This window comes from Pogona vitticeps, chromosome 3 (assembly GCF_051106095.1).
Source record: "Pogona vitticeps strain Pit_001003342236 chromosome 3, PviZW2.1, whole genome shotgun sequence".
Classification (NCBI taxonomy): domain Eukaryota; kingdom Metazoa; phylum Chordata; class Lepidosauria; order Squamata; family Agamidae; genus Pogona; species Pogona vitticeps.
Genome location: NC_135785.1, coordinates 18,334,397 through 18,357,559, shown reverse-complemented (window position 1 = coordinate 18,357,559; position 23,163 = coordinate 18,334,397). Strand labels below are relative to the sequence as shown.

The 23,163-nt window shown below is 38.4% G+C and overlaps 1 protein-coding gene across 14 annotated transcripts in view; it reads right to left on the bottom strand.

Moving 5' to 3' along the window:
- MECOM (MDS1 and EVI1 complex locus) overlaps positions 1-23,163 on the bottom strand; it is a 635,199-nt gene that overhangs the window by 65,011 nt on the left and 547,025 nt on the right. For all 14 annotated transcript variants that reach the window (XM_072996170.2, XM_072996172.2, XM_072996173.2 and 11 more), the window contains 2 exons: positions 853-955; positions 512-728 (listed from right to left, as the gene is read on the bottom strand). In XM_072996170.2, coding sequence (XP_072852271.2) covers positions 512-728; positions 853-955 — 320 coding nt within the window. The remainder of the gene's footprint in view (positions 1-511; positions 729-852; positions 956-23,163) is intronic.

Below are 23,163 nucleotides of genomic sequence, written 5' to 3'. Positions count from 1 at the left end.
TAAATTATTCCCAGCCTATAAAGATATCTGATGAGACTCGCTTTCATTTCCACTTTACGTGTAGTCCAGATTAGCTACTGCAAGGACCAGATCCTTTTTCGTAGCAGGACCATCATTCTAGAGATCTCCTCCTAAAAAATTAGAACCGCATCAACACTGCCGTCTTTCAGCAGACATAAATTTAACAAAATCAGAAAGCTTTGGAAATTCTGAAGTGAAAACTACAGACAATTATGCTATTGCTCCTTAGCTGTTGTTAAGATTTTATTATTTGAGTTGATCAGTATTATCTTATTGAAAACTGTAATTATTATTTTCAAGCCACAAGTCACCAATGAACAATATATATAAAGGCTTTAGTTCTTCAGCTGACAAATCATGAAAGATGCAAAGGGATGTGGGTATTTTTGCACAAAACGTTTCTTGTTACAACAGGATTGATCTGGAATGTTGCTATTCTTTGAAAACCCAACCTTTACTTCAATTACTTTTTATAATACCTTGACCATACCTCTGCACATCTGAGAACACTTGATCACATTCTTTGCACTCTTGAATGTCATGCAAATCGTGGAGTTCATTCTCTTTGTCAAGCTTTGGCTGAAATTCTTCATCCAGCATTGAAAAAGCTGAGTGAGGTGTACTGCATGGAAATTTCTGATGGTCTACCAGTTCTGCTTTGGATTCAAACAGCTGGTCACAGTCTTCACAGCGATACTGACGCTCCTCTGCAAGGCAAATAGGTCATTAGTGTCAGAAGGCTTCTACCGATGAAGGAGAACAAAGTTGCCCTAAGCATGCACTGTCAGGGTACATCTTGTGTTTTGACAATATGCTATAAAAATTGCTAACCGTGAATATCTGGAGCCATTGTTTCATGTAAATATTCGTCAGTCTTCATGAACAGAAGGAGCTCTTCTCCAGCTTCAATGTCTCTCACGACTCTGTAATATATCTGCAAAACAGAAGAGCAAACAAATGTCAAGAAGTACACAGTAACCAAGAAGCCATTTTCTGAAGGGGGAAGTCATACCAAAAATGATATTCTCTAGTTTTGTCTGTTTTGAGTAATTGTGCTGGTTGGGGAGTTCTAGTCCTAAAAGTTACTCTTCCAAAATTTGGCATGTCAAGTTATGTGTTCAGAGGTAGAGGTCATAGAATACATGCATTTCATCTATGACACATTGAACTAAAAAAAAAATTACAGGCAATAAAGCTGAGAAAGATCCCTTGCTGACAATACAAAGAGTTGTAGCTAATTAATTCTAGTTGGATGTAGCAGTGGTCAGATTCAAAGACAGCTTCACATATTCACATGGTCACTACACTGAAGTCAGTACATAGATTTTAAAAAAATCTGTTCAAGAATACGCTGTGTGATAAACATGGCACTATTTATGTTTGCTGACCGTTCTAAAATAATCCTGTATTATGGGCTGTTCAGACAATTCTTTGAAAAATACACTTCCTTACTAATTCTAATGGCACTGGGGATATATATATATATATTCAGATGTATTTCACGTACACCTTAGACTCTAGGGCTTAAAGACAATTACATACAAGGCTCAAACTTTCCTCTAGTCCCACCAGTTCCAAGTCGTAATTCCACGGAGGAAATTTGTTCCAAGCAAACCATAAAGTGAGATTCCAATCTGCATCCAAAATATGTGTGTATTTTAATATATATAACCCTCTTCATCTTGCATGATATGGGTAAAAAAACAATTTAAACACTTTAAAAATAAATAAATTAAAACACACTTTGAATTACATTGGAGCACTATATTCCAGTTCTCCAAATTCAGGCAGTCCCATTTAATCTGCATAGTAAAAACCTCTGCTAATTAGCATATAATGTAATTTGCATGTTATCCAATGGGACTGGATAACATGCAAATTACATCATATGCTAATTAGCAGAGGTTTTTACTGTGCAGATTAAATACATTAATTGTTGCATTTTAAAATCCAGTCTGTTTTAAATTTGCCAAATTTAAAACAGTAACCACTGATCTGAGGGAGCCAGTGTAGCATAAGAGTAGCTGTTGCATCACCACTTCTCAGCCAAAGCTACCTTGCAGGGTTATTGTTTGGAATAAAACAGGGTGGAGAGAGCCACCTAAAGTAGATCGATCGATAGATCGATCGATGATGCATGTAAATAAATAATTAGATTTCCCCACATGTATTGGCCTTTCTGTGATATTCTGAGAAGACGGCTGTAATTTTTTGCTGTCTATTTGCTGCTGGCCAAAACAACCACACAAATCCTTGAGAAAATACCGCAGGAACCCCCACATGACGTACTGTCATTTGATTTGCTAGACAAGAAAGTGAGGACAAGCTGCCTAAATCAGTGAGAAAACCAAGGTGTCCTTTTCCTACAAGATACAGACTAAATATTTGTATTATAATTAGAAAGTATCCTGCTTTAACTTTGTTCATAATAGTTCACTTTACACACAAGAGCAAGTGCCAATCCAGCATGCCTCCTGCTTTCTAAACCTCCACTCCTGCTAGCTGGGGTTTTGTTTCACTGCTACGCTGTACTGGGAATGAGATTCATAGCAGAGCTGGAGAATTTACATTTTGGACTACATCATCTGGAATCCCTCAGTCACGCAGCCAGATGGAGCTTCTGGAAGTTGTAGAAAGTAACTCTGGTAATCTCTGCTTCCTTGTAAATAACACACACACACACATATATATATCTTCATTTAATTTGGTAGCCAATATAGCTGAGGAAGCAGTGCAAAAAGCGATATTGACAAAATATATGTAGAATTCATTCTTCACACAGAACTTGGTAGTTTCATCCTTATTCTATTTCTGGAAAACAACAGCAGCAGCAGCAGCGGCAGCAGCAGCAGCAACAACAGCAGCAAGCAAGCAAGCAAGCAAGCAAAATGTTCTAATGGTTTATAACCCCCCCATCTATTCCTTATTTCTTCCCCTTGGCTGATGGTACCCTTCCTCAGAGCAGCCTACCTAAGCTCCCAGAAGCATGTGAGAAATAAATCAGAACACAGTGTTTTCTGGAAGTCCACATAGTCATAGATTCATAAACATGTTGAATAGCAGAGCTGGAAGGGATCTCAGGGGTCATCATGTCCAACCCCCTGAGAATGGAGAACATGCAGAAAGATGCACCAGCATAAGAGCTTAGAGTACAAGACACCATTGTTGAATGGCACTCCCATGATCCCCCAGCCAGCATTCATTCCTATGCTTTCGGTGCACTGTTTTCTATGTAGAAATCTGTTTTCAGAGTTGCCTGTGCAAAAAATAAATAAATAAATAAAAGTAAGCAGCTCTCAAAACAGATTCTTGCAAAAGGATTTCAACTGTTTGCAAAAGGATAATTGCAACATATACCTGATTTACATCTGTATGAGAGTCTGTAAAACTGTAGATGGCTTCTCTCAGTGGGTAATTACACAGAAAGGCTATCTATTCCCAAATGATGGATTCAGTGACTGCATGTTTTGCCTTATATCTTCTGGTCTATAAGAACTAGACACTACGACCCTTAACCACATGATGGTCCAAACAGCCAGCAAGTGGCACCCTTAAAATCCAGGAGAAACCTGGCGAAACAGGTCATATGGCAACCCTAGAGATAACAATTTATTAACTAGTTACATTTAATAAATGTGCACATTATCAGTCCTTCCATATCTGTGTCTTTTTAAAGAGCCAAGAGTGTGAGAGGTAACTAACAGTTCTGATAGGAGTTGGAGCCCATCTGCAGGAATCACTGTTTTCCCATTCCTGTTCTGTACCAAAACAAAAGGAAACGTCTCACATGGTGTGGTTCAGATAGTAAGCGGATAAAATCCAGATTAGTCTGGATCTTATCTTTCCCCAAGATTAAGTCTCACGTCCCTGCAGCAATTTAGTTTAAAGTGGTAATAACAAATAACACAGACTCAGCAACTCAAGAATATTCCCAAAATGGTCATACTGACAAGCTGGGGAAAACTCCCTTCTATAAAAAACCATAGAATACAGGACACCAACAAGTTATGCTGATCTAACTTTCATCTAAGAGCAGCCACATTAGGCTAAACCATAGAATTTCCTGCACAGTTTTACATCAATAAACTCCCAATTGACAGCCATGGTAGCTACTGCAATCTTGACACTGTACATGAAAAGGAAAACCTGCCTAAGCAGCAGCTCCATGTGACATCAAAGTATCATTTATACCACATGATAAATGCAGAAACTGTGGTGAATCTAAAAGAAAAGGTGGCCTGGACAAATATGCCCTTTTAAGAAAACCAAAGAAAAAGAGCAGCAAAACTTATGTTACTAGGAAGGGCCAAAATCCTCTTGGCTGATTTACGCTAGCATAAGCAGTGAGATATCACATGCAGGCTGAGATTTCTGCCAATAAAGGAGTTCTTGCTTTGATCCCAAGGCTCACATGAATTGCATGTGAGTCATGTGAGCCCTGGGACTGAAGCAAGAACTCTTCAAATACAGTACCAGCAATTTCCCTTCTGCTGGTAAAGTTAATAACACTAATAATTGCTGTCGAGTTGATTCCAATTTATGGTGACCCCAGCCAGGGTTTCCTAGGTATAAAGTATTAAGATGTTGTGTCATTGTAATCTACACAATGGGTTTTTGGTTACTGCAGGCCATAATATTGAAGAAGAAAACCAACATCTGTGATCACTGCACACCCACAAGAGATTGCCTTTATAAAAAGAAACCAACTCTACTTTTGTAGCATTTTACATTTAACATTTATCTACTGCTGTGTGACTTTTTGTGGATCAAAACCTAGCCACCAGTCACAAGACCTCTGTGTGAAGAAGTGGACTTCGGTCCATGAAAGCTCACATTGAAATAAATGTGTTAGCATTTAAGTCACCAAATTATTCTGTCTTTTCTCCATCCTCAATTTCTCCCTTTAATTTTGCCATCACTCTCCCTTGTTGCTTCACCTAGAAACTGCATTATGTAGAACTATTTCCGTGGGTATGGTCTTAAAAAATGCAGATCCATTTTAAGTTGTGCCTGGAACTTGGCTATTTATTTCTGAAAACAAAGTCATTTCAAATAGCATTGGTTCTGTGTTATGGAATTCAATGCAAAATAAGCCTTTTTTTTAAAAAAAAAAAATAAGTTTGAAAAAGTTACAACACTAAGAGGATCCAATAGCAGATAGGGAAAGCCAAGTATGAAGAAGCAAAAGTTTTATTTTCTAGCTCAGAGGAAGCTCTCAAAGACAGGGTGAAAGACATAATCTTCTATCACCCACGCAATGGCAAAAATCCACATTACTTGAAAGAATTCTCCTAGCATGTAGTCAGTTCTTACAAAGTTCCAGTAGGTGGCTCTAAAACCCAATTGTTTATTTTCTCAGAATACTCTTGACCACAACTATGAGTTAGGGGGAAAATCTACCAGTATCTTAATGGGTTTCTCCACATTTTTCTGCTTCTTTCTCACTCTTCCCTTAGAAATTCAGGGTTGTTGCTGTAGCAGTAGCTCATGTGAAGATGGCAAGTCATATAATGTGATGTCAGAATAGGTAGGAATGTTCATGCTCACATGTGATTACTAGAGGACAGGCCAAAGCAACGTTGAGGCTGCTTCTCCAAGGACAAAAAGTCTAAGGAAAGAAACAATTAATCATAAAATGTGTAAGCTGCTACTGGTGACTCTTTGCTTACTCAATAAAAGGAGAGAATAGAGACTGCTGGAGTTTCCACTCCCACTTCTGTCAACTCCCTTTTCCTCCCTTATAGCTATCTTAGCTAAACCATCTTTGGGGTTTATAATATATATTTGTCCCCTTTCCCTTTCCTCATGTACAAAAGATAAATGCTTCCAAGTAGCATGTTTCATTCTGGAAATCTATTTCCACTAAGAACACAATGGCATTCTCTCCACAATCTGAATTACCTCTTTTGTTGGCAGCTCTCGAAGGTTTAAGTTATTAGCTTCCTTTCCAACAGCCTGCTGACATTTGAATGGTGACATATTAGAACTTCACAGCAAGGTCTTGCAAAGAAAAATGCTGCCTTAACACGTACACCGAAAAGCCTTTTTTCTTTCCTCTTTTTTTTTGGGGAGGAGAGGTTTTCTTTTTAAAGGGAAGGAAACACTGTGATATGGCAGACTTTTTATGATCTGCTCCTATTTAATTCAAACCTGCACAAATCAAAAGGGAAATCAGACATAGCTTTCCTACCAGGCTTCTGCATGTTTTCTCAAGCATCCTGTACATTGTCTAAAGTAAACAAAAACAAAAGTTGGGTATTCCATGTTACAGATAGCACATAGCCACGGAAAATAGAAGGCAACGACATGCTAGGTGTACAGAGCTATGGCCTCAGCAAGAGAGGTGGGTTTTAACACCCAATTGCAGCTACTCAAACAAGCCGAGCTTATATCAAGTATGCGTGTTATGTTGTCAGTTCTGACTTATGATGACCCAAGAAGGGTTTCAGAGGTATGTGAGATTTTTAAGAATTGATGTTAACAGTGCTACCCTCACCCACGTCCAGTAAGCATCCATTGCTGAGTGGATCCAGTGCCTAAAGTAAATGAGTTTAGAAGGCAGCAATCAGAACAACACACCTTTAAAGATCAAAGTTACAGTTTGTGGGAGGGGTTATCAGAAGCTAACCCATCGTTTTGGGGGGATTCAGCATTATAAACTAAGCTGACTTACTCAAACAATTTACATGCCACTTTGTAGACAAAGACTCAGGGACTATCTTTAAGGCTCAGTCTCTCAGTCGTTAAATTTATTGCATGGTCATAAAATCAAGGCTGCAATCCTATGCACATTTATTTGGAAGCAAGTGCTATACAACTCAGCTGGATGTACCTCTAAGTAAATATGCATGACATTGAGGTAACACTGATGGATTGCTTGGGGTGATTTGTGTGCAAGATCTGCCCTCTTTCCAGGATACATCAGTCCACTTCAGGCCTTAAGAATAAAACTGTCAACTGATCCACATGTTCCCCCATTCTGAGCTTTTTTTTTGGCAGTGTGGACCATACCAGCTGCTGAATTCTTCAGGTTAAACCTGTATTACAGCCACAACTCTAGAAGGAAGTTGAAAGGTTGGCAACATTACCTCAACCCTCAACACATTTGGTGTTTAATGCTCTTTCATACATAGGCAAAAAGGATTTTCTGAACCAGTCCCTAAGGTTGGAGTCCTCAGCTGGAAAACCAGTTCCACTGGAATTATTGGGCCTTAAATAAATACTTATAAATATAAAGTATTCATTGATTTGTTGCACTTATATCCCTCCTTTCCTACAATGAGCTCAAGATTAGGATTTCAAACTACTTTATACTTAGAAAATGTTGGGAGAGTTGCCATAAATCAGAATCAACCTGGCAGCACATTATTATAATAACAAATTATTCCGGCGCAAGCACAGTGTCGTGATTCTCCCCACACACACCTCACCAACATGATGAAGAAAATTTATCACTCTACCACGCATGGAAAGAATTAGGGAACCCCACTTTTTTCTGCACCATGCAATTGTGGCCAAAAAGCATGGCCAAAATATTTTGTGGGACAAATATGTTATCACAATTGAAGAATGCAGCCTATATTCTCAAATATAAAAAAGGAAAAAATAATATTTACTGAAGGGATCCACCTACACTGTGGCCCAAATAATAGAAGATGAATGAGCTGTAGGTCAGGTATGTGGTAAAATACTTGGTTTTCTGCTCTTTTGCCTTCCACACAGGACAAGATTTGTAGATCTGGGCAATGTACATCCCCTTCAAACTCACTTCCCTTCTGTTTCATGTTTTTTTTTTTTAATTAGCGAGTTAAGAAGCAAGCAAACCAACTTTTACAAAAAAAAAAAATCTTTATTTTTCTTGTAGCCATCACCAGCTTAGTAATCCTCTCTTAAAATTGCTCTTTGAACCATTTCTTTGTTGTGTGCAATTTTGGGTTGTTGTTGTTTTTTAACATTTAATATGTAAAAACCACTTTCACAATATTTTTGGACGGGTGAGAAAGAACATGACAATGGCTGTAGAAACCCGAGCCTTTTGCAAAGAGGGCCGAGCATGAACAGCAAAACAGAAGCACAGAATTAAATGAGCTCAAACTCATTCCCGCCGTTAACTTGATATTTATTGGGCCTTATGAAAAACGAGAGTCAAATGGAGTGAGTCCTGCTAGACCAAGAAGGGCAAACGTTGTGCATGCTTTCTCATTCAGCTCTGTTGCTAATGCATCTCCAGCTCACTCCACAGCTTCTCTCCTCTAATAATTTTCTCATGAGCAGATACTGCCAATTGTGACAAATGACACTGTGAGTTGGTGATGTAGACTTTGATTCACTGGGGGCCAGGTTGGGACAACCAAATTCATTTGATCCAGGGCTGAAACAGATTTAAGTAAGGCCAGCTTTTAAGTCCTGCAAATAAATTTGATGTCAACATTGCATGCACTGAATATTTGCTTTAAGCAACACTTGCTTTTCCATTTATTAAGATAAATGTATTTAAATCTGACTTTTCTCCAGAAGTCTAATGGCCTCAGTGCATTTGAAAGGGAATCTAAAGTTATGGGCTGATGAGCCCAAGACGGCTGAACTACTGGCTTTGAGAGAGTTGGAAAAATGAAGGCAGAATGTACAGGTTGTAAACAATAGGCCTGATGGTCTTCCTTTAGTCCTTTCTTTGGCTTTAACTCAACCTCAACGGGTTAAAACGGGACAGTTTATAGTGGGTGGTAAACAATAGAAGCGCTGAACGCTATTGCATTTCAGCTGATCTCGCATGGTAAAAAAGGCTCCCCGTGTTGATTAATTTGTGATGGACCATTCACACATGCGAGTCTCCACTTAATGCTCCTGCAGCCAATATACAGTAGCAACACAACTGTGAAGCAACCTTTGGATAAAAATGCTCTTGCTCTTGTTTTTGTCCCTGGTCTCGCAGCCTTCTCACTTGCTACAGTGCCAAGGGTGGGAATGGTAGCGGACAATACTTCTCATGCAGCAGTCTAGATTAATCCTCTGAGCCCCATTCATTGACAACTCTGTCATGCAGCAAAACAAAGCAACCTGTTTCAGGCAGCACCACCACGAAGGAGGAATATGTAAAGAAAGAAAGTGACATTTTTAATTTTCAAAAGAACTATTTTTCAATATTTTCTTTAAATATTTTAAAGTATTAGTATGAAAGTATTAGACATAAAAAGGGCAGCATTAGTATTAAAGTATTAGACGTAAGAAGGACAGAGTTCTGCAACGTCAGACATGTCTTGGGCTGGCACCAGATGAGCCCAACGTGTTGCTGGTAAATTAAATTACAGAAAATTAACTGATTTGGACAAAGACACAACCAGATAGTTCTTCAGTGCCTCCCATTCTAAACACAGGATTGGCTTCTGTTAAACAAGACATTTTCTACAGTTTGCAGTTACAGACTGTAACTGACTGAGCAGAACAGCAGGTTTTAAGAACAAGAATGAAACCACTGCTAAAAACAGCAACCAATCACATGCATTGGGGACTTTTAAAACAATCACATGCGTAAAATATTGTGTTGTTCTTCTAGAGTCCGGTGGCTAGTTGCTTAATTGGCATACTTATTTCAACCTTGTTACTGAGCTCCAGAATTTACTAGCCACAAAAGCACGTATTTGCTTATATCCTTATAATAAGAGTTCCTTGTACAACTTAAAAACAGAAGGCACAGAAGACAAACCAAAATGCACTCTGTTTTCCCCTTGGCGTTCTGCTGCCATATCTGGCAAGGGTTTATGAGATTTCATTTCTCAAATACCAGCATGGAAGCCAAGCAAGATGGCAGACCACTCTCTCTCTCTTTTGCCAGTCCATTTGGTTTTGTTTGTGGAATTTCTGGTCATCAATGAAGACCAGAAGAGAGGTTCCATGTAAGAGTCATTTAACTGGGTATGACATAATATGCATAACACCGTTTATCATAGCATGCCGATCACTCCTGGAGTTCATATGAGACACTAGGAAAAGGAAAGGAAATAAAGTTTTTTTCCCCAACATAGAAATGGAGATTGTACCTATTTTTGTAAGGATGTTAAACGTGGGACATAACCACTAGACTTCACACCAGAGTTAATAGATCAAAGTCCATTAATTCACCTAGTCCAATACTTTGAGGCTCCAATACTTTGGCCATCACATGAGAAGAGAATACTCCCTGGAAAAGACCCTGATGTTAGGAAAGTATGAGGGCAAGATGAGAAGGGGACGACAGAGGATGAGATGGTTGGACAGTGTCACCAAAGTGACCAACATGAATTTGACCCAACTCTGGGAGGCAGTGGAAGACAAGAGGGCCTGGCGTGCTCTGGTCCATGGGGTCACAAAGAGTTGGACACAACTAAACGACTAAACAACAACAACAACAACAACAACAACAACGGAAGGCTTTTGGTTTTGAGATTTCCAGGTGCAGTGTGTTATTGTCACCTATGATACACCACCTCTGAGCATGGTTTCATTTAGCTATCCTAACTAAAGGCCATGGATAGGCAGGCCAACTAATTCTTGCCATAGAAGACAAAACAAAAACCTATACAAGACCCATAATGGCTAACCTTAACAGGTTATGCTTGTTGTATCCTAGCAAGATTTAAAGCAGGATATTCTGACATGGTGGCAATCTGGTTGTAACTGGGACATCTAATGTTACATATTCTCCCTTTTCTTTCTATATAAAAGCATAGGGAATTACACTCCTGTGAAAAGCAGGGAAAGTTCTTCTATACCTCATATAATTATAAGGCTGTTTAAAAAAAACCTAGAAAAATGGCTATGCCAGAGCTCCAACAAGAGGAGTCAAAAATAGCCAGAAAACTCAGAGAAAATAAAGCTAATAAATTACTTTCCCCATGTATCCATTTTATTTAGGCTCTGCATGCCCTCAAAGTTAAACCCAAGAGTATTTATTCCATAGCGCTTTGCCACTGAAATAGATTGTCAAACTAAAATTGAGTAATATGATTTGCCACTTAATGACTGCCCTGAATTTTCAGATGTATTGTGACCCTTAATATTAGGGACAATTACTTTACAAGACAACCACCAAAATTTCAGAAAGAGCTAAAGAGTGTCTGCAGTAATGATCTCTAGGTCAGAAAAAAAGGTTTTGCTTCACTCCGACCATTATATGAGAATTCACATTATTTGCTTAACAAGCCCACAGGGATTAACTTCTTCTTAAAAAGAGGTGCTGGAGCTGAAAATTGCCCAAAATACATATATAACTCAAAGTCCCAGACTTCTAATCCTAGAAAGATGAGGCTTTGCTGTATCTGGTCTTTAGTAAAGGAAAAGCACTCTGTATATCTCCCATGGAACTTGCTCCCAAGGAACAAGGTTCTTGGAAGTAATGTCTAGTTAACATAATGGGGCTTAACATCTGGATTCATACCGTTTGTCTGTTTCTTAGGTTCAGAGATAAGCCTTTGACAGCTACCTAGCATGAAGCTATGCAAGATACCTGTTGCCCCTAAGCTACTATAAATCCTGCTCATACATTGGCTTCTCAGGGTTTACATAGCATTATATACTCACTTTCGAACCCACCTTAAGGACCAGAAACTTGCTTTTCAATTTTTTAAAAAAAATTAGGCAGCCAAATTTTGCTCCTAAAGAATACAATTCCAGAGTACTCACAGTTCTGACTGTAAAACATGACTATTTTTTTTCCTGAACGGTTATGTATATAAAATATGCATATCCAGGAAATTGGAATTGTAAAAAAAGGAATAAAGGCGGAGAATATGCTTTTTTTTCCTTTTAAAAGGATGAAAAAGGCTTTGCAGTTTATGTTCCCTGAGTATGCACTGGATGTTTAATTTATACTTAACAGACTACAATTGGCATATGTAAAGAATGCCAGAAGTGTGAATTGTGAAAGACCCTCAACCTATCCAGGAAGTTGTAATAATTGAAATAATATAGAATATGTACTTCCTGAACAATTTGAAAAGAGAGAGGGAAAGCTCACTGGGCAACAGGAGATGGCTTTTGAAGTTTCCTATTCAGGCTAACTTTGCTTCATAAAAATCCTACAGCATTTCATCTGCATTCATTTATTTATCATTATGCCCTTCTACTGGCCCTTTTGCAGCTCAGGAATGGTTTAATAGAGTGACACACTAGTTCTGGGCTAAGTAGCAAATTGTTTACATGTCTCAACAAATCTTAACACAAACACATCTGTCCTGTTCGGTGCTGAAAACAATGAGCATTCTCTCCCATCTGACTAACACTTATTATACTCATGTTGGTAGCAGCTTCTGGTATAGCACTCATAGCAACCCTACGTATGAAATCCAGTGTTTGGTGCAGACACATTTTAAGGCAGGATTTTATCTGAAATAGGGTTCACCTGTTCTTGATAGAAGAACATATCCATCAATCTGAGGACAGGCCTAAAAAGGTGTGTGTGTGGGGGGGTGTACATAAGTATTTATATAATCTAATGTGGGCACATGTTTATATACATTCATGAGCACATAACACAATATACACAGTGCTGTGTAAATATAAAAGCATGGACTTCCATTTGAATTTATTATTAGCCACCCTCTCCTCTGTTATAGTACAAGTCTTTTCCTTTTTATCAATTGGAACATAATAGATTTAAAACACTATATGGCTTATATTTCAGTGAAGAACCTTGATAGCTTGGGAATGCATGCATTTTATCTGGCTTTTAGTGTGGCTGTCTAGTTTTCCTAATATTTTGGTCCCTTTTTGCCTGCTATGAAGAAAGATGATTTCCAATACAGCAGGTTTCTGACCAAGCTCTTACTCTACGAACAGCATGTCATGCTTAATTCAGGGGCTGACATAGTAGATCAACTCAGCAGTGGGGGTGACTCCAATTTTGGCAAAGGAGCTGTGGATCTACTCTGCATTTTACAGGAGCAACTCAAGATGCTGAACCCTATTCCCAAAATACTGTTGAATCAGCAGCTGCCGCTGGACCACCTGCTGATAGCTTACGCCTGCATCATATGGCAGAGGAGACTGACCTCGCTCTTGTGGTTCAATTACCTTCCCTCTATAAATGACTAAATGAGAAGTATCATGGTCTCTACCTGTCCCATCCTTGTTTTCTGACAGGTACTACCAGAGAGCAACACAGAATGAGAAGCCAATTATGGATCAGAAAAAAGGATTAAAGATTATACAGATTTACATAACAGTCATATGTGCTAATGTATACACAAGCACATTTATAAATAATTCTTATCATTTAAATAGAACCACAGAAAATCTCACCATAGTGGAAAATACTGTCCCAGTCTTCTGAACAGTGATGGAAAGATAACAAATTTCAGGGCTCTTGTTCTCCTCTCTTATGGTTCTTTAAATTGGACATGGATGGCACAGTGCTTCAGATAGACAACACATTGAAACAAAGGACTAGACACCCTATGGCAGAACTTGGGAAAGTTATATCTCCAGACTACATCTTCAGAATCTCCCAGCCACCATGGCCAAAAAAGTAACTTTCCCAAGCTTTAGGGACACTTGTGGTGAGAAGGGGGCTGTATTCAGGAAGAAGGCATCCCTAAGAACACTTTGCCAAAGAGTCTCCCAAACCAGCAGTGTTTGTACTAGACTCTTATCACGCTTTTGTGAAAAGAATAGTTGTTCTCTGCACACACCTCCATTATTATTCTTTCTTTCTCCCTCTCTCACCACTGAGATTGCATTTTTGAACACAAAACTTGAGTCAATGTTTCTAGCTGCTTTTTTTTCCCAGACTATGAATAAGCAATTCCTAGCCATCAAACCACAGAAGAATTTTTTTGCAAATTAAACATTTTAAGGTATCTATTCTAAAATATTCAAGATAGCTTGAGTACAATTCTCAGTTTTCTCACAGGAAGTTTAAGTTTGCAGGGACGGTATGCAGATTGAGCATTTTCACACAGAAGGCATAAACTACTTTTGCTTATTTGCTTACATATTCACTGATCCCGCAGCAATCAGAATACATCTCCAACTTCAGAAGGTTGTCTCCTGCCATCTATCACACACTAACAAAATTCACACATACTCTAGAAGGGTGGACCAAAATAATTAATAATGTCACATAACAGTTCTTATTAAATGATCAGAACTCCCTGCACTACACTGAATGTGTGAAGGATTACTGGGGGAGCATTCCTATCCCTTACCTATGTCAAATGCAGAAGCAATTTTAAACTGGGAGGTGGGGTTGCAGAACTTCATCTCTCTCTCTAGGGCAACCCATTTTGCACGTTTCAAAACTTGGACAGGAAAAAAAACTGCTTCAGTGTAGCTGGAGGCGAAAGTATTTTTCGGAACATGCTGTCCACCCATTCTCTCACTAGGTGACAGGGAAGCAGCTTGCTGTGGAAAATAGGAGAATGTTTGGCTCTTGGCTCTTCCTCTTCCTGATGCGAGCAAAGAAGAATCAGCCGACTTGCACACAGTCCAGAGGTCTCCTGCAGTCTCAAGAATAGCCTCCTACGGCTAAGATTTCAAGAACACCATTAGTCTTGCTGAAACAGCAAGCTGGTGCACTGACTTACAAGTAAATCTGTTCCTCACCTGCACTCTAAAGTTCCTCAGACTCATGTTGTCCTGACACTGGATGCACACAATGGAAAAACGGCAGAAGAGATAGTAATACAGAAGTCCTCCAATACTGGGGTATCAAAAATCTTAGAAGGTCCCCTAATCACTAGCAGTCAGTAACCTATGCTAAGAATAGGGAGGGACAGAAAGCAAAGTGGAAAAAAGTGAAGTGCGCTACTTAAAGGACTTTCTGTGTGGTTTACAAATTAATTATGCAGGCTACACATTGTCTCCCCCCCCCCCCGCCCGGGCAAGATGAGTACTCATGTTACTCACCTCAGAAGGATGGAAGGCTGATTGAACCCTGAGCCATATACCTGGGATTGAACCCTGGATCATGAGTACAATTTTGGCTGCAGTACTGCAGTTTAATAACTGTGCCACTAGGATAAAACAGCCTGTTTCTGGTTTGTTCAGTTATTCACACAGTCATTCATAAACCTGTTCTGTCTCATTTTTCCATCCATCTCCATTTGTTTAGAACAGGGCACAAAAACGAACATTTAAGTACAATTTCTTTTAAAAATGTATCTTTTGTACTCTTATTCCAGAATTGTATTTCTGTAGGCATCTTGGAATGTATTTATTTTTTTGCACCATAGAACAATGTTCAGAGAAATGTGAAAACTGACAGATAATATTCTTATCTACTTATTAGATAAGGAAGTGAGAATGTGGATGTTTTGCCTCAAAGTGTGGACTAAAGAAATTTATAGAAATTTGGAATTTGGGGTGGAGTTGGTACTGCTAATACCTCCAGAAGTGCCTAGTCAGCAGTGTCCATGCCGGATGGAAAAAACATATATCCAGATCCTTTGAGCTGGACATACATCCTAGCTGAGAGATAGGTACCCAGTGTGATGTAGTGAACAGAGTAATGAATTAGGACTTTGGAGGCCAGGGCTGACATCCCCACTTAGCCAAGGAAATTCACAGAGGAAGTGGAATTGGTAAAACCACACCTTAAATATCCTACTTACTTACAAGTTTTTATTTAGTATATAATAAAACCCCCTAAGAAGCAGTCTTCAGTCAAGTATGGTTGAATCTTATCTCTTAATTCATGAAAGAGATGCAAAGTAACTCGTTTCATAGCGATCTCTAAATTTTATGTTAGTTCTTTTCTTTTTTAATACCTTACTTTTCATCCATGATGGAATTCAGGAAGTTCCTGAAGTGAGGATGACAGGGACAGAAAATGAGTTACCTGATTTTCAGTATATAATGTTGTTATAATTCTCTGGTTCCTGCTATAAAATACTAAATAATATTATTAAGGTATTAAAAAAGAAAAGAAATAACATAAAATTTAGAGATCGCTATGAAATGAGTTACTTTGCATCTCTTTCATGAATTAAGAGATAAGATTCAACCATACTTGACTGAAGACTGCTTCTTAGAGGCTGGGTCAAGTTAAATGTTCAAGTAAAAAGATAAAATGCAGTTTATTGTTTGTGGAGGAGGGGAGAGACTCCTAGGGGCAGTGGTTCCCAACCTTGGGCCTCCAGATGTTCTTGGACTACAACTCCCAGAAGCCTCCTCCACCACCTCTGCTGGCCAGGATTTCTGGGAGTTGAAGTCCAAGAACATCTGGAGGCCCAAGGTTAGGGACCACTGTCCTAGGGTATATATGCATGTGATACTTCATAAGTTTGGATCATTCCAGAAAATCTTGGCTGAATCTTCTATCTGTATAATAAACAATATGTGACAGGAAATATCCCTTAATTACCGAGTAGACAGTTATATTCAGTGGTGTGTTGCTTACTGGAAACTGAACTGCTCAATGTGACAGTTTCCTTGGCCAGTCTCTTATAAGAGGAAATCAAAATGAAGGCTGCAAATTAACAAATGAGAAACAAGTTTAGACTTTTTTTTATAAAGCTAATGGCTGTTCTTAATCTTTAAAACCAAACTACCCTCAAATACTTTGCATTAGAACGTGGCTAGCCTGCAACAATTTCTTGTTCCTGGGAAATTTTTCTCCCAACTTCTTTGAAGACTGACTAAGTTTAGAGGAAACAAGAGAACTCTGAAGGAAGTGATGATCAATGTCATAGTCCTTGCAGTCCAACCCTATGAACTGGGGCTCCACTGGACTTCTGGTCACACTGGACCAAGACAGACATGAAACAACCAATCCAGCTCTTCCAATGTTGGTTGGCCCTTAATAAAACCTTGATTCATTTTCCTCCAATGTATAATCTTCATTCTCAAGAAGGCCTGGTCCTAACATTAGACAGAATGAAGCACCACTTCAGGCACCGTACAATGGGAAGTAGGACACCAGTGGCAGCCCACCTGTCACTCCCCCTTAGCCTCTCTATTTATTTTCACAATCTGCCCAGTGCCCTAGTTTGCTCTCTCTCTAGACATAGCAGAAAATGTTGATCTGTCACAAATGCAGAGCTAAAATGCTGCTGCCCCCCTAGGTAGATTCTATATGTGAAATGGGTGCATGCATGTGCAGCCATGTGCTTTGCCTCAGACAGCAAAATGACTTGAGCTGTCCCTAGGAATGTAATGGTGACTGCCAGTTTTCCACAATACTGAGCTAGAGTGCATTTGGTCTGATCCAGTAACGCAACTGTCTTGTCAGACAATAGCAAAGTGACTTTGTAGGTAAGAGAATGCCTCTTTGCACTCAACATACATACTAAGGACCATGCATACCATATTTTTCCGTGTATAAGACGCCCCCATGTATTTCTAATCCAAAACTCCCCACTTTTCTAATCCAAAATTAATAAATCCAAGTGGGGCTTAGCAAGTGTAGGGGAAAGGGATAAAAGCCCTGCAGGATCACTTTGATCCCTGCTTTCCCCTCCACTTGTTTTTGTTCTCTCCTCAGCTTACTTCCATGTATAAGACGACCCTCAATTTTTAGTCTAAAGATTTTAGACAAAAGTATAGTATTACACATGGAAAATATGGTATATTCTGCAAGCATTTTTGTGAAATGCTTCAGCTTGGTAGGCATAATGACTTTAGGCTGTGTCTGAACTATGACTCATGCCTGAAGTTCCATAGCAAGAAGAAATATACGTTTGTTTAATACCCTTTCTTTCATTTTAAATATAAGTTATAATATAAAATGATGAAGGCCTACATCAACTTTGCCTCAAGAGCATTCAGACAATCTGATCCATTCAAAGATCCACCCATGAAGATTTGAGTATTGTGCAGATAAGTATCCTATTACAATTCTGAAAACACCATCCCTCAAACTTGGCTGCAGACTTTGACAAGCATGGAAAAACACAACACAATAACTTCAGTAAAGTCAAATAGCTAAAATATGGAAGAATTCTATACAGAAACCTGTTCAGAATTGCCACATATCAGTTTAACAGAAGTATATTATTGAGCATTTCTGAGTCTGAGTTTAGTAAGTCTCTAGATGCAAAGGACTTGTAAAACTGTAGGACAGCCAACCAAGGAAACATCAAGATATCCCTCTTTTGGGATTCAGTAAAAAATATCCTGAAGCCCAAGATATGCTGCAGGTTGAGTAGGAGAGAACAAAAAGCAGGAAATAGTTGTGATCATCTTTAAATTATGTGGGATAGCTTAGGAGAGAATTAGGTAGGATCCGCTTATGGTCTTCATCATAAATGGCTGAGTAAGAAACAGCAAGGTACCACATATTCTGAATTCTTCGCTCATCATTTATTTTTATTTTAATGATTTCATCAAATTTATTTTCACCATTATATCCCACTCTTCCTCAAAGAATTCAGAAAGTTAGAATAGGTTAAGTAATAGAAGTTGGATCAAGCTCACTCAGGGAATTTTGCATACAAACAAACATCTCATGTCTGAATTGGATACTGTCTATTTCATTGCACAGGCTGTAGCTGTTAATTACCAAGAGCAATAAATTGGGGATGTGGGCTCAATATTTTTTAAATACTGTAAATTAAATAACTTATTCAGATCACATCCAGTAAAGAAGGTCCCCCACGTGATATCAGAAAATTTCTGAATAATCACATATAGAAATGAATCGTACATTCACAGGTTATTTCTCCACTCACATCGGGGTTTCTCATATTGCTCTCCACCCTCTGCCTTATTCCTAACCTATTGCTTCCAACATAGGCCACATATCTCATACAAGATGGGACACTTCTGTTCCTGTGAATGACACATTAGTTACACTGACAGCCTGAATTCTCTTTGCTAAGTCTGGCAACATTAACGTTGCCAAACATTTCTTTTGTTGGTTGTGATGTTGACACCTGTCCGTGTGCGGTATGATAGCACTCAGTAAAGAAGGTTCCCCGCATGGTATCAGAAAAAATGGAAAAGTGTGGTTATTAGATACTTTTGGAAAACTTTTTCAACAGAATACCACCTTGAGCAGCGTTCAAGGTGAATTTTCCTCTGTTGTCCTAATGCTATTCTTAAAAGGGAGGAAAATACACACACAAGATAATGAACAAAAGGAGTTGGCAAAAACCACTAAGTGAATAACAGCTTAGCATTTTCACTGTAGGCCTCTTTAATCCTCTCTATTATTTCTTAAATGCTTGCAGAGATTATTAGATAATCTTCCATCAACAAATTTATTTTCATTTAGAGAGAATGGCATGCCTGCCTGATTGTGCCTATTAAAGGCTAGCTGTCCAAATTTTCTCACTGTGCACTGGCAAGATTTGTAATGACTTAAGAATTCTGAAAACTTACTTCCAGTTCTAGGCCATCTGAGGACGGGACATAATTCTAAATCAAGTACATGGGCAGCAGAAGGCCTGTGAACATGTTCTCTGACCACCCACATCTGGAAAACCTTTCTACTTCTTTCCTCCTAAAATGACTGGCCTATGGGTATGTTGTTATATATGGATGCAGCGTATGACTCCCAAGGCGAAAGGGGAGTGTTGTCAGTCAATGGCAGCCTAAAGTCCGTATGTCACTCATTTCTGCTTGCTTGCAAAATAACACATACACATGTAATCCATTTGACTGAGTAAGCAAACTGGAATGCTTTAATGGAAGGAGCAGTCCTCTCTGCAGAAGAACATCTTAAATGGCCACCATGAAAATCAAATAAAAATTATCAAGGTAGTTCAGCCTAATACTGTGCAGGGTATTAAAAACCACAATTCCTGAGCAGACTTATTGAGACCAATGGTGGGGTGCAGAGAACTGCCCTTGAAGTGTCCTTGTGCCACAGTTTATAAAGAAGGGTCCTCTAAGCTGAAAGGCTGTTCCATACAGGTCCAGTTTAAAGATAACCATAAGAAGCAAGGAAAACATGGGTCTTAAAATTACCCAAATTACCCATCAACAGTTGGTACTTGGACAGTAGACTAGGCTGAAGCCTTCTCTGCAATGGGGAAATACATTGCATTTCTTTTAAAATTATACTATTGTTCCTAAATTTGCATTTATGTATATATAGTACCTTGTGCAAATCTAATACAGATTTTAATCCTCTTCTGACTTTTTTTAATGAGTTTCCTCCCTTTTTGAAGATACATTAGTGGCCTTCTAACTGCATTCAGATTAATCTATAACTCAGCTCAAATACTGCGTTTATATTTGAACTACATACTCTCTCAATCTTAAACCATTTATCAGTCCTTAAACCAAAATAAATTGGCTTAAGCACACATGACTACATGCCTGACTGTAGCTGTTATATAATAGAAGCTGACACTGAAAACAAGAGAACTGACATAAGCATACACATGTTCAGGATCAGTAGGTAAAAGCTACCTAAATTTAAATACTGTGACTTACAGGCCATTTGAATGTGAGTAATTTTTTTATGGCTGTAATGAAATTGTTTTTAAAAGGAAGTTACAGAGCTTAACTTTATCATACTTTCAAAGATAGAAACAAATATTAAATACACAGCCGCTCAAATCATGTTCCTTAGAGTAGTAAGTCACAACTAAAGTAGGCCTATGGTGTCAATGGAATTTACAAAGGGGTTACCTCTCTAAATCCCCTCTGATTCGGTGGGCTGAATCTAGGTGCAAGTTACAAGGTTAAGCAACAGGATTTCGGCCTCTTTGTGTGAGTAGATCAACACCGTAAAATATAAAGCTTTTGTCTGATATAAAATGACTGCAGTATACTTGTTTGATTGTATAATAGTCTTACTGTGTTTATTTTCAGTACAATACAACTAGGTGTAATAAAACACAATTTTATAATGCAAAACAGGCAAAAATCCCTAGAGTAATCTAATTCTGGCATGAGCACTAAAGATGCACTCGATACACTCACCATTCGCCTTCATCTGAAGAAATGTAGCCCCATATATGTACATACATAATACATATGTTTTTAATATCTGAAGTGTAAGATAGCCCATGACTGGGTTTCAGGAACAAGTTTGTGGTCTAGTTTATGCCTATGGACCATGCTACTACCTTTTAAAAATTACTTCTCAGTGTCTGTTACACTTACAGAGCAATTGCGAACTTCTTGACTCAAAGGTTTGTCAATCCGAATTCAATAAAAATTACTGCTTAGTAAGTGCACTGAGAATTGAATACTTAGCTAGGTATAAGGCCCATTGAATTGTGGGTCTGATTTCTAGTTAAACATACATATGTTTTACTACAAATAAATTGTCTCTTTGCAAGTAAGACAGGGTTCTCCTTTTAATTTAAACTTGTATTTTAAAGATCGTTGTCCAATATACTCAACAACACATGTTTGTATGATACATTACATAAACAGTATGCACTGTCTATTTCTATGAGGAACACTGACTTTTCTACTTTGCTTGAATATTCTGAAAACCTTAACATGCAAGTATATACTTTGCTACCCACCCAGAAAATAGATATTTTCACACTCAGATGTTACCCATTTAACTTTCTCACTGTCGCACAAATCTAACTCTTAAACACTCCAAATCCATTAATTAAAAACCAAAACAATTGCATTCTTCTCAACCACAGAGAACTATATGAACAACATATTCCGGCACTAAATACAAATTTATTATAGACCAACCACTGCTACATGTTGAGAAGAGATACACCAGAGGTACTGATGCAGCTGGAGAGTACAAAAGGTACATAGAGACATATTCAACATCATGATAAGAAAGTAGATGGACTGATTCGCTTTCCATTGCTGGACATTTTGCAGTATTTGGAACTCATTATTTGTGAACATCTTGAATTACATACTATAAGACTTATTAGATGTGACAGGAGATAATAGGTCAGAACTGGAAAATTCTAGATCAACTTTACCAGGAAGGGGGGAATCTACCCCCATCCAGTCTTAAAAGTCCTGCTGTACTTCCAATCAAATGAAATATGAGTTGCACTCAACATACATGTTTTGACTGTGTCCCATTATTACTGAGCTGCTCATCTCAGAAGAGCTTATTTATATAGTTATAAGAAAGAACCCAGACATTTTCTGAATTTGATCCCCAAGTGAGGAAATCTGACCTAAGACAAGAAAACAGAGGTGACAGTAGAAGAAGAGAAAGAGAGAACCTTGGCAAATAAAAAGAAAGGTTTGAGCACAGAGAACAGCAAACTTTGTTTTTCTTTCTCTTGGTGTTAAGTGATAAACTCTTTGCTGAACAGTTGTGGCTAAGATTACAGAGTTTGGAGACACAGCTAAAGCTCTCATCTTCCACAGCGTAAGACCCCTGCCTCCCTTTCAGTTCATCTTGCTTTCTGTGCTCTGGAGGTGAATTGGATTGTCACTCACCATGCTGATACCAACGACTATCCTCTATCCAAATAATATACAGTGTTTGCTTGTGAATTTTACAGATGATTTGAGGCAATTAGAGGTTAACACAATTATTAATGATCAAGTATCTCTGTGCTTGCTCTCAGTAGTCAATAATAGATCTCAGTCAATGAGCAGGCTCATTATGTGATGAGCAGGATTAATTCACCAGTTGGCAGACTTTACTCCTTATGGAGAAACAGAATGAAACAACAAATCTGATGAATGGTTCTAGTCAGCTGGTTTAGGCTTCTGTTTAGCACGGCTTGCTTATATATCACCTTCCTCTAACCTCCTGAAAAACAATCTCCCTGTATACATCTGCAAATATGTGCCGTGTTCTCTCCATTTTAATGCTTCCTTAAGAGAGAGAAGAGGGTGGGTATTTTATTTGTTTTTTTTACTATGTGTGGACCCACCCAGAACACAGACTAAGGCACACCTATACACTTTTTCAAAATACACCCTTTCCATATGTTAATACTGCATGTCTAGGCACATGTTTCGACACATAATACCAGTTTCAATTTGATCTGTCTTAGTTTAGTATTGCCCGTCTCAGGCTTGAACTAGAAAAAGGGAGGAGAAAAATCCAGATGCAGGAAAAAAAATAGTTTGATTCTAGAGCTTGAGATAACATTCACCAACATGTACCTTAACTCTAGTGTGTCCACTTGGAAGTAAAGGAACTTTGTTCTGATCCATGTCTTTAAGATATGAAATGCTGGTGATTTGTAGCCTCTTAATTATTAGATTATGTGCATAATTGTTGCCATGTATAATATTAACAGCAATAGATATAAATAACCAAAGATCTCT